Source organism: Punica granatum, chromosome 1 (genome assembly GCF_007655135.1).
Source record: "Punica granatum isolate Tunisia-2019 chromosome 1, ASM765513v2, whole genome shotgun sequence".
NCBI lineage: Eukaryota > Viridiplantae > Streptophyta > Magnoliopsida > Myrtales > Lythraceae > Punica > Punica granatum.
Window position 1 is genome coordinate 3948730 of NC_045127.1, and position 12329 is coordinate 3961058.

The 12329-nt window shown below is 40.8% G+C and overlaps 2 protein-coding genes across 16 annotated transcripts; one reads left to right on the forward strand and one right to left on the reverse strand.

The window, feature by feature from the left end:
• Positions 1 to 2848: 2848 nt before the first annotated feature.
• On the forward strand, positions 2849 to 8920 carry LOC116190508 (nicotinamide/nicotinic acid mononucleotide adenylyltransferase). Of its 15 annotated transcripts, XR_004152811.1 has the most exons (10): positions 3112 to 3751; positions 3857 to 4491; positions 4877 to 4960; positions 5121 to 5205; positions 5468 to 5519; positions 5654 to 5733; positions 6410 to 6468; positions 6561 to 6665; positions 7327 to 7814; positions 7963 to 8920. XR_004152811.1 is itself a non-coding variant. In XM_031520168.1 (8 exons), exons 3-8 carry the CDS (start codon positions 4943 to 4945, stop codon positions 7176 to 7178), a joined length of 378 nt encoding a protein of 125 aa, XP_031376028.1. In that variant the 5' UTR covers positions 3112 to 3751; positions 3857 to 4491; positions 4877 to 4942; the 3' UTR covers positions 7179 to 7320. The 15 variants fall into 15 exon arrangements, 4 of the variants coding, with proteins under 4 accessions (XP_031376027.1, XP_031376028.1, XP_031376030.1 ...); XR_004152799.1 differs by having other exon boundaries at positions 3110 to 3751; positions 3857 to 4960; positions 5440 to 5519; positions 7963 to 8858; XR_004152787.1 differs by having other exon boundaries at positions 3110 to 3751; positions 3857 to 4960; positions 7963 to 8858.
• Positions 8921 to 9040: 120 nt separating this feature from the next.
• On the reverse strand, positions 9041 to 10963 carry LOC116190200 (fasciclin-like arabinogalactan protein 1). Its single transcript, XM_031519864.1, has 2 exons — positions 10205 to 10963; positions 9041 to 9935 (listed from the first exon to the last, which is right to left on the reverse strand). Exons 1-2 carry the CDS (start codon positions 10856 to 10858, stop codon positions 9342 to 9344), a joined length of 1248 nt encoding a protein of 415 aa, XP_031375724.1. The 5' UTR covers positions 10859 to 10963; the 3' UTR covers positions 9041 to 9341.
• Between the last annotated feature and the right edge of the window lie 1366 nt (positions 10964 to 12329).

Consider the following 12329-nt stretch of genomic DNA (forward strand, 5'->3'; position numbering starts at 1 on the left):
TCTAATTGGCCGTTCAACCTTAAGTTTGAATCGACAAACTCATAAAACTCGTACCTCAATCTACAATCCTGGAGATGAGTTTGAGCCCCTGTGCATTTTTTATGGCACAGAAATTTTACTCTTAATGAAGCGGTGTCTAGGCACGCGTAGCATTCATCCTTTGAAAGTTCTCCATTGCACGCTGCATGCCCGTAGACAACATGGTCGGATGCTGGGGACTGCACATAATAACTGAAGCCAACTTGTGGGGTGACGTTTTCTAATTGCTTGAGGACATAGCCCCGATTCTTGCCCCACTGCTTATCTGAAAATCGACGTCCATTGCAGATGCCAGACAGGAATGTATTATCCGGTCTTTTTGCAAGTGAATATCTAGCACGGTTCAAGATACAGAGTAATCCGATTATGATTGCTGCAGGTCTTAGAAGAATACCCCATGGCACGCCTTTTCCTCTTTCTTTCTCCCGTACCTTTAAGTCTCTTTGAGTTAGATATTGATGCTTTTAAATTTTATATATGGAGGGGGAAACCACGTCGGTCCAATACGATTTTTATTGAGATTTGCTCCGACTTTTGTTTGTTTCATTTCAAATGTTTTCTGTATATGTTGTTGGTCGACTCAACACAGTCGGCAGGCTTTGGATAAGAAGACAAACTCTTGGTGAATATATCTGCAAGTTGACACCGGCTTAAGTTCTTAGGTGATGGAACCTAAAAACACATATATACCCACCGGACAGTTCGAGCTTTTGAGGTAGAAATATGATATATATATATATATATATATATATATATATGAGAGGAGGAGGGAGGTGGATATTATAGAGATATGCTCCAACTTTTGTTTGTTTAATTTCAAGCTTTATCCTTGGATTTATGTCAATTGTCCAGCAATTGATTACCAATTTGTTTTTAAGATTTAAAAATGGGGAAAAAAAATTATATGCCAACCCGGCGAGGAAATGGGTAATGTGCTGATGGTTAATCTCACTGATGCTAGAGAAGAATTAAAGTTACGAGTTAAATACACTTTACTTTCCGACCTATGAGCTGAGTTTAGGTTTGCCCCCCGACCTTAAAATTTTTGCGGAGTACTCCCCGACCATACAGGGAAATAAGCAAGATGCCCCTTCAACCGAATTCCAACCAAAATTCTGGCCAATATATGTCACATACTAGTCAAATGTAAGATTTAAAAGGGCGATATCGTCTCTCCATTGATTATCACCTGAAAAACCGAAAAGAGCAGAACAAGGTGCAAGCTGGTAATTAGTATCAAGTGAGTGAAGTCCGCTGATCTCTGTTCTCACCTTACTCTTCTTCTCTCCCGATGCTCCGATTGCTCTATCAAAGATTCCAGGTTTCTCGATGCTTGATCTTTTTACATTGTTTCTTTCTTTTCCATGGTCGTAGTGACAATGGCTGCTCTTGATTTGAGGTTGCATAATGCGTCAAACAGAGTTGATTTTAGCTCAATCGTTCTTCGAATTATTGCTCAGTCAGTTGAAACCGAGGAGAAGGTCATCACAATTTCATTGAAGTGATGTTTGTCCGGGGTCGCTTAATTAATTATTTCCTCGTTTGCCTAATTCCCAGCTTGCAATGAGGTTGCTTTATGTGCTCCTTCAGTTTTCCAGTGGCAATATCCATCTATCAAAAAGGCCCATAAGTGCTTGACCTTAACTCTGCACAAAGTTTTATACCTCTTCACGTTGTTCTATTCTTTTTTGTTTTTCAAGTGATGGTCCATGGCGAGACGATTTTTCCCTTTCTAGTATGACATGTGACTGGCAAGTGCCATCTTTTGGCCAAAACTTTGGTCGAAATTTGGTTGATGGGATACCTTATTTATTTCTTGATAAGGATGTGGGTACTCTACAAAAATTTAAAGGTTGGAGGGGCAAACCCAAACTCAGCTAATAATTCGGGGCAAAGTGCATTTAACTCTAAAGTTTTTAAGTAGGTATGGATTCCTAGAAAAGTGTTATCTGTATATGTTTGTTTGTTAATAATAATAAAAGACAAGAGATACAGAAATTACTAGTACTAGGACGCAAGCCACGCAACACCACACGGGACGAAAAGATATTTCATCAATCTTTTGATTTCTCGTATTAGTTTATATAATAATGAAAAAGTATAGTTGAAACTTATAATAATAACTACTTATATGTTGCTTATACAAAAAAAAAAAACTCTATATGTAAAGATTATGAACTCGAAGTTGCTCTATATGATATAAATTTTCTAAAAAATAATACTAATTGATATGTCATGTGATATAAAAGCTATTTTCTACTTACTAATCTTAATTTGAATTTTCAATATTTCTAATTAGAATCTTATAATCGGAATATAATAGGTCGTAAGTGGCCTTGCTAACTTTAACACTATGTTTGGTTTCCCAAAAATTGAGGGAAAGGGGGGAGGGGAGGGATGCACTTTCCCTTGTTTGTATAGGCTAATTTTAGAAAATGGGAAGAAGACGGAAAGAAACATAATCCTTTCATTTGCCTTTTCTTATTAAGATCTTAATTCTCCCAATTTGGAAGGATTTGGAAGGAAAGGAAACAACTAAAACATTATAAACTTGAAAAGATTATTTTAACCTCGTTTAATATAAAAGACTAATTTTTTTTTTAAAAAAAGATATATTAGTTAATCGATCAAAGTAAATTTGCCTTTTACTTTCTTTCCCTCCTGGTTAGTCTATCCAGATAAAAAATTTAATCCCCCATTTGCCTCCCCTTCCCTCCTCTCCCTTTCCCTTGCAAAGTGATATTCAAACAAACTATAAGTGAGCGAAGGGTATTTACAGGGCAAGGGTTTGAGATTCATGAAAAGAGCACAACCAACACAATATCCAAGTGATGATTAGTCTTGGTCAATAGAGGTAATTCATGATCCAACAATATAATAAAGAAAAGATTCTGAGAAGGATACGGATAAAAAATAATGATAAGTCCGTGAAAGTTTTTGAAATTAGAAAATATCGGCACTCGTAAAATAAAATTGTGCACATGGAGCCATTTTCATTAATTTGAATTTTCGATATTATCTAAATAAAATACCATGATCGTTATATAACAGGCCAAAAGCGGCCTTGCTAATTTCAAGTGGACAAATTATACAAGTACAGTGCAGGGTTCAAAATTCATTAAAATCATGCAGGATTGGATACAAGGAGAGAATATAGCTGGGAGATGTCATCCTCTTATTGGTCGGTCCAAGTTTCAAATTTCAATCTCATACCTTTTATCGAAAATCCCCCTTCTTGTTTTGTCGATGGATGATAAATCTCCTACCTTAATCCAAAGGTCCCGGCAATGAATAGCTGCCGGTGCCGGTGAGCGAAGATCTGACAACCTTTGGCAGTCCAGTCCACCATGCCTGTAGCGTCGACGATGAATTTCAATTGATGATGGAGTGGAGGAGACGGCAACGTGATAATCAAAACCATTCAGCGCTTTTGGTCTGAGACTTTGTGAGGGAGCAGAACAAGTCTTTAGCGCATCGCCCACCAACTGTTCGAGGAAATGTTTCTTCATCAAGACCTGCTTGCAGCCCATCATCATCTCCATCTCTTGTGACGGTCCGCTGATTCGGCCTGGCCTCATTTGCCAACTCTAATCTGTCTTCTGCTACTCGTTACCATTGCCTACTGCTGCTCCTCCTCCTCCTCCTCCTCCCCCGTCTTCTGCTCAGCACTGCAACTTCTTCTAGCATTGGCAACCTAACTTATTATTCCCCGGTAATTCTTGATTCAGACACATCACTGTTGATCTTGCCAGAATTGTGGATTTTGGGTTTTTATGTTCTGTCGTTGATGGAATTTTGCTTCCATGTTTGATTCCAGGTCACATGGATGTTCCCCTGCCGATGGATAAACTGTCCTTGACATTCACTGCCAATCCGTGAGTTCCGACGACAACCTTGTAATGTCATGTTTGTTCAGTTTTCTCCTGCCTCTCTTATGCTCCGACACCCTTGACGATCAGCATTGTTTGGCTTTCCCTCTAATGAACGTGATGGTCCTACGAATTTTGTCCCTGCTGAAGATATGCTTTCAACCAGAGAAAGCAGTTACAGAATAGTGCATAGTCCAGGTTCCTCAATGCCCGTGGGACATTGTTGCAAATGAGATCACCCCACTTAGTTTTTGAAATTACACGTTCAAACTACCAAATATCTTCTGATCATGTGTGTGGAACAAGGAACGGACATATGTGGTTCTTGTAGCCACTTGAAGTTTCAACCCTCCCACTTACATGCATCTACGCCTGTTTGGTAAAAGTTCTGCACCCCTACATATTGTTGTGTTTTCCTTTCACACTCGGAGAAAAGAGACAACATCGAGCCATGCGCTTGAGGTCTCCCCAACCTTGATGATATTTACTTTTATCCCTAGAGCTAGCAAGGGGCGCACTGAATGTAGCGATATTGTGTCATTGGGGGCTATATGTCCCCTTTAAATGATGCATACAAGAAAATGTAAGTATTTTTTTCTCTTAACAGTTAAACAGAAAGGATATGTAGCATAAACATGTCGATAGATGCACTAGTAATCCAAATGCTTAAACCTATTGCATGCAATTAATAAAATGGCATTGCTATTAATAGCCGGAATAACTGGCTAACTCTGTAAGTTGATATTTTGCTCATGAAGTAACACTTCAAAATACTGGTAGGATGCTCGCGAAAACTATCGATGTTGAAGAAATTGGTTAGAAAGCATAAGTTGCTTTAAGAATTATACCCTCTATATGTAGTGGTCCGTTTCTTGTGCTTGGCACTTGAATAATGTGTCATAGAAAAGTTATTTGCATTCTTACCATAAATCAGTTCTTCTCAATTGTGGAATGAATATGGCTTGTAGGGCTTCATATCCGCTGAACATCATGTACAGTTATGTCAATTGGCCTCAAGAAGTTCTGATTTTGTAATGGTTGATTCATGGGAGGTATTTCTCTCTCTCTCTCCGCGAGCGTGAAGTCACTTCTTTTAAAACATTCAGCAGTTCTATGAATTTGAACTTTAATAATCCTTAAGATATATTAGATGGTCCGTTCTTCTTACATTAGGAAAACTCATTTGAAAATTCAAAGTTTTTATTATTACAGGCAAGTCAGAGTACCTATCAGCAAACGTTAGCTGTTTTGTGTAGAATCAAGAATTGCTTGTGCAAGGAAAGGCTGCTATCAGAGGGTAATATTTAGAAACTTTGCCTTCTTCTCTTTGTTATAAGTGATAAGCTGCATTTGTACATGGTTGTGAGAGGAACATTAATGGCATGTTTGTTTTCAGGGTTAAAATCACAAAAATTTTAACTTTAACTTTAACTCAACACAATACGCAACATTTGTCCTTTTCCACAATCAAAATCAAAGTTACTTTAACTCTGAAACCAAACGCACCGTAATATTTTCTGATCGAATGTAGACTCCCTGAAACTCATGTTGGTCTGCAGCTCCGATGTGCTTCAATCTTTTAGTATACCAGGAGTTTGGATCCCAGAGCAGGTATAGGAGATTTGTTGTTCACATTATTTTTCTCTTTTTGCTATGGTATAGACTTCTCATTTAGCACACTAAAGCAGTGAAAACAAGTTGCTAAGTAGCCAATATATCAGCAAGATGCATTTCTGTTTCTCCAGGTAAAAATAATATGCAGGGATTAGGGTGTGGCTTGCATTCGCGGAGAAGGCCAAGATATTGAGAAGATAAAAACTAATGAGTTGAGTTTTGGTTTTAATTGGTTTGTAATGATTGTATTGTTGAATTTTGAGAAAAAGTGTGAAAAAATAATAAATAATTGAGAGAAAATAATGATTAAGTAATGATTGTATTGTTGAATTGTGAAAAAGTAATGAATAGTTGAGAGAATTTAATATTAAAAATTGAATTGAATGGTTAAAAATATTTAAAAAATAAAAAAAAGTAATGATTGTGATGTTGAATTGAAGATAAGTGGAGTTGAGTTGAGTTGAACATTATTTATAAAACAAACACACCCTAGATCTTTTTGGGTTCCATCTGCATTTTCTACTATGCATGTTCCAACTCGTAATTGTGGAGAATTTCTTTGTGTGTACAGAGCTGCTAAGACATAATTAATTACGTTTCTGTGCTTGAAATTATTGTGCCATCTTGTCCAAATTTTATCCAAATTGGGTTTGTCAAATCTTTCTTAAGTTCAGAAATATTCATCTCATCTTGAGAATATAAACGTTGGTCCACATCTGTATAACGTCTTGCATTTTAAATTTTAAGAGAGAGGATTTCCTCTTTTATTTCCTGCGGTTTTATCAGAGCAAACAATTATCAGGTGGGTGCTGCTCAGTAAAGCATAGCTAGTTCACTCTTTGCGTGCCTCCAAAGGTGGTTTACGACTAAACATTATATTTTCTCAGGTGAACATCGAAGTTGTGGATGAACTCGTGTCTAATCAGATCAGTTCAACAAGGGTCAGGTAAAATCTGACTTTATTATCATCAATTTTTGTTTTAGCACTGAATGAACATATTCAGCATGGACCTTTGAACTATTGTATTTTGATTTCAGGGACTGCATTTCAAGAGGATTATCAATAAAATATCTTACTGCAGATGAAGTGATCGATTACATTAGAGACAACCATTTATACCTGAAGTCAAATGAGGACAAGTGGTACTTCTCTCCTTCCTGGTTAATTTTTATAGTGACGGGGTTCACATGGCAAATTTTATATCATCTCACTGGTTCGTTGTGGTTAATTTACAAATTTCCATTATATCTAATAGTTCATTATATGAAGAGAGGTAGAAGAAGTAATAGTGGACATCAACAAGTCATCCCATTATATTTTTTTTCTGTCATGCTTGAAAGAGATAAGAGTAGTCTTTAACAACCGAGGAATATGTATTTACTGTTGTTAGATGAACCCTAATACATAATTCAGCAGGCTAACAAAAAAGTTTGACAAATTGGGTTTACTGATTTATTTGTTTTTCTTTTCTTAAAATTTTTGTCATGATTGAAATGCACTCGGCACAACCATGTGCATTCGTTTTTGGGGGCTCAACTGGTCTTTCCTGAGCTCATAGCATTCCTCTACATGCATCTGTTCTTGTGGGACCTATTTATCTTTTGAAGAATCACATATGTTACAGGGAAGCAGCTTGTTATGCTGCGCAACTTTAGCCGTTGGTGATTTTAGTATTTGTCTGATATCTATCTCCATCATGCTGTCGAAGATATGCACAATCATCATGATGAAATAATTGCATCTGATGAAGGGAGCAAGAGCCAAGCTAAATCTGTCTCACGTGTGCATGTCTTCTTTCCACAGAGGAGAGGAAGCTTCTCCATCCCAGCAAGTACGCCACATAAATGTTGATCTTCATCAACAATCGAGCCCCTTGTGTATCTAAATTGAATAAATTAACGCATCGCGATCCCATTCCATGAAACAATAGAATTAGACATTTTGTTTGTTGTATCAACTGACCCTGTTAGTCCAATATTATATATATATCGACGGGTTGATGCTCTCATTCTCTATTGCAATTCTGCCAAAATCAGCTTCTATGAATGATAATATGATATTGCTATTGTCGGTCTTTTGTTCCTAAATATGCTGAAGATTCTCGGCATTGGTGATGAGTCAAAGCTAAGGATGCAATCTCTGGTGGAATTTCCTCGACTGTGGGTGAGCTCAAAGTTCAGAGTTTCAGGGACAGCTCATATGGTGTCAGTGCTTGGCTTTATGGCTTTTTGTCTGAGTGAGACTTCGCTGACGCAGCACTCCCTCCTTTTACCCTGTTTGAAACAACAAAGGTAAATTGTGCTGAGACATTCATCATTGTCATCCTCAAAATTGTTCTAAACTCTTCATACATTTGTCTGTTCTGGCACGGGATCCCATGTCCCACATATGCAAAATAAGGGTAGAAAAAAGCTCCTTCTTTACTTCTCCTTTGGACAGATGTTGTGCCATGCGGCACCATTTCCGGGTCTCACAGTCCCAAAAGGAGGATGAGAACTCTGACCCGTTTCAATGGCCTTCTTAAATCATCTGCTCTACCCAGCCTGGGACTGTTTGAGCCCGGTACTGAGCCCCCTTAAACCCTCCATCTCCTCCTTATCCTTCCTCCTCCTTCTTCTTCTTCTTCTTCTTCTTCTTCTGTGGGTCTCGATCTGTTTTGCAATGAGCTCACTTCAGATGCTTCTGTCAAGATTCGCAATCCTTCTCGTAATCTGCTTCCTGGTTCCTCATCATGTAGTGGTGTCCTGGACAGGTGCCGAGCCCGATTCCCCTGCGACCTGCAACAACTGCACTATCTGTCCCTATATGTGCCACTCGACCCCTTCTCCTCCACCCCCAGCAGGAACAGGGTACCCTGAGTATGGAACGCCGCCGCCGCCATCACCGCCTCAAAGGACACCAGGGCAGGGCACCTGCCCGCCCGGACAGGTTGTTTCTTGCTGCCCCTCGTCCCCGACCCCTCCATACCCTTACGGACCTTACGGTTATGGCCCTCCGACCCCGCCTATGGGATACATGCCGTTTGAAAATCGCTCTGCTTTAGGACCCTACCCTTTACATTTCGGTCTCCTGATTCTGCTTCTGTTGCTGGTCATTCTATTCGTCGGTATTTAACGAGGAAGCGTCATCTTTCTCCTATCAGATCTTGTCCTAGTGTGCGAGCAGCTTCTCGTGCTAAGTAATAAGCGCAAAAAGAAAAAAAAAAAAAAAAGTATATATATATCTCCCTCTGTTTCATTGCTTCACCGTGTGTATGAACAATGTGTAGTAGGAACATCATGTGCATATATATGAAGTATTGTTCGAAATAGCCTCATATTAGGCGTTTGAATTGAGTCTCGGGTAAACATGTTGATCTTGTTCCGTTGTTATGCAAATGATTGTATTTGTCGATTCATTCTGAGTTGCTGTACAGCATGGATCGGTCTGCTAATGTTGATGATCGAGATTGAGCGGTTTTACGTTGGAAGAATTCCGATCCTGAGTCACATTTCTTGCTCTTTATTACCACAGGAAAGATCAAACAAAATGGCTTAATGATAAGAATATCATCAATTGTTGTCTTAGAGTGTTGTACAGTACCTAGGACGGAACAAACCTTAGAATCTTACTCTCACAATTCAGAAATTGACAAACAAATCTCATCACAATAACAAAAACCCACTCATAAGTACTAATTAAGCAGTCTAATTATAACAAACAAAATTAATCATTTTAAAACTTGGAATAATAAATTATTTAGATAGCACCCCCAAAAAAAAAAAAGTGGAATTACCTCTAATGAACAACAACAAACAGGCAAGCCTCATCAATCATCATCATACGAGGAGTAACCCAAGCCACAAGCCCAACACCACCAGCGCCAGCCCTCTCCCGCTCCCGAGCCTCAGCCCGCCATCGTTCCCATCGGCTGTTGCATCGGCAACATCGGCGTTGGGGGAGTCTGCTGGCGAGTCGGCGGTGTCCTCATCTTCTGGCGCGGCTTTCTTCTTCTTGGAGGCCTTGGGCGAATCGGCGGCTGCCACCTCTGGGGCAGGGGCAGGGGCAGGAGCTGCCGCGGTAGCCTTGAAGAGCTCCTTGGGGAGGAGGACCTTGTCGGTGGAGTAGACTGCGAGGGGCTGCTCATCGAGGAGGGTGCCAGTGATCTTGACCGTGTTGACCTTGGTCTTGAGGGTGACCTCCTCGCCCTCGTTCTGGACCGTGAAGTCGTACTTGCTGGCACCGTCGGTGGCGAGCGTGTTCATGGGGCCGTTGTTGGACTTGAGCATCGACATCGAGAGGTACATCGGGACCGCGAGGAACTCCAGGAACGCAGTCTTGCCGGCAGCCGTCAGGTTCTTGTACTTGGGCAGGAAGGCCTTGAAGGGATCGTCCAGCGGGCAGAACACCGTCACCCCTCCCTCGGCATTGTCCTGAAAATTGGCCACAAAATTAGATTTTTTTTTTCCTTTTAGTTTTTGTTATTAGTTATTCCAATCCCATGATTATAAATTTAGGAAAAATCAAAATTAAGGAAACAATTAGTCAAAAGCACCGACGACATTAACACCTAACCGCCAACTTTTGCATTTGTCCTTCTACACGAAAATTTACAAATCAAAACAAAAAATAAATCATTAACTTACTCGAAAAAAGGGGGAAATTTTCAGAAATATGGGAAATTGGGAGCTCGTAAATCTACCTGATAAGTCTTCATGGCGTCGGGGTTGGCCAGGAGAGTGTCAGCGAAGGCCTTGCAGCCATGCGCCGACATGAGGGAGGTGATGTTCATCTCACTGGGGGCGGGGGTGGGGGCCGCCGCCACGTCGGAGGGGATGATGCCGCTGATCTGGATGACGGAGATGTTGTAGGGGACCTCCTCGAGGGACTTGACGAAGTAGGTGCTGAGGGTGCCGCCATTGTCCTCGGGGCCGAGCCCGACCCTGCCGCCCTTCAGATCTGTGATGTTGACGAAGCCGGCGGAGCCCGGGGCGGAGCCGGTGGCCTGGAAGAGGGTGGCGGCGAGGGCGGTGCCGTTGGTGATCTGGTGGAGCTTCTTGGCGCCGAAGTAGTCCAGGAGGACGTGGAGGGAGAGGACGTTCTTGACGGTGGAGATGGAAGGATGGCTGGCGAGGAGCTCCGACATGGCGTCGTTGTCGATGGCGCAGACGGTGATTGTTGTCCGGGAGTTGATCTCGTCGGCGAGGTGGGTCAGGGTCAGGTAGTGGTTGAAGGTGGAGAAGGCCGGGTGGTCCTTTAGGAGGCGAGTGATGTTGTGCGCATGGGATGGAGCGGCGAAGAGGAGGAGCAGGAAGATGGCGCCGGCGACGAAGGGGAGCTGTCGGTGGAGCTGCATTGTCGGACTTCCGGCAGGGAGAGGGAGAGGGAGAGGGGGAGAGAGAGAGAGAGAGGGAGGGAGGGGTCTGAGCTTAGCTTATCAATGTCAGATCTGTGGACGGAGCAGAGTAGTAGTAGAAGTAGGGAGTGAGTGAGTGAAGAGGACGAAGGACGATATTATGGAACGGGGCTCGGTCTTCTGATTAATTACGGATAGTGCCACTGAGGATTAACCCCCCCTTAAATGACTATATGGGCTTTGGGTTTGGCCGCCCGATTGGAGAGAAACTAATGTCAACATCATGGGTACTCTAGAGGTCGGGCGCATCTATTGCCATGGTACTTGCAAGATTTGGAGATCGATACCGGTTCTTTTACCCAACCCGTCTAAGCATGTCAGAATTTAAGAGGTAGGTATCATTATGATACAGATCGTGAATGAATCTGAAGCTCGATGGATTGTCTAACATAGTATTATGTCAGCATTGAAGGGACGTGTTGGTAATTTGCATATGAAGTTTTTTTTTCTTTTGAATTAGCTAGCTATGGATTATTAAGAGTCTCACCATAAATCTGGATTTCCAAAATATTCCATTTAAGCAAATAAATCATGATTTTATTATCCGCTGGAAGGTTAAGGAGGGAAAGTAAGACTTAGATCTTGATAAAGATTCATAATCTCATTTTGTATTGGTTATCCTTTCTGGGGGCATAATCATGGAACCATTGTTTGGGTCATTGTCGAAGAAAGGTATAAGATCCAAAGCGTAATCAAATCCACAAAAGGGCAAAATGCTCCTTTAATTGTCTTCTTTTTCCTTTTTGCAGAAGTTAGATTCACATTAACATGCCTCGCGGTTAATCTTTAGGGTGCTTTCCCAACCATGGAATCTTGTAAGGTCTTGATTTAGATCGACTAGTATAATATCATTGATGAGAAGCTTATCGAACAACGATAAAGTGTAATGGATTATTGGAGGTCAATTTGGATGAATCATCGCTTTCAACCTCGTTCATAGATTAATCTAATAATAATGACCTATAGATAAGACATTTTTAACGTAGCTTTTCGGTTTAAAAAATGGAGAAAATAATATATGGTATTTTAGGGTGGCAGTGTAAACTTGGGGGGTAGTTTTGGTAAAAAAAGAAAATAGTAGGGTGGACCTGAAATAAATAATGGGGACGGCGCATTTTTTAAGTCTGACATAGTGCCTTAAAATGCGCCACGTGGACGGCAGATGAATCAGAACGGAAGTTGAAGTTCCCACCGACACGACACGTGCTGCTTCCGTAGGAAAGTATCAATTAAGGGCCGCTTGCTTCCGACATTTCTAAATCTTATGCAAATGCTTAACCGGTTGTTTGGTTTCGAATTTTAAAATTTTACTTTAACTTAATTCTATTCACAACAAAACAAAATAATTTATACAAAATCAAATGATGGACTCCATTTATATTACTTTTTTTTCACAATAAAACAAAATAAC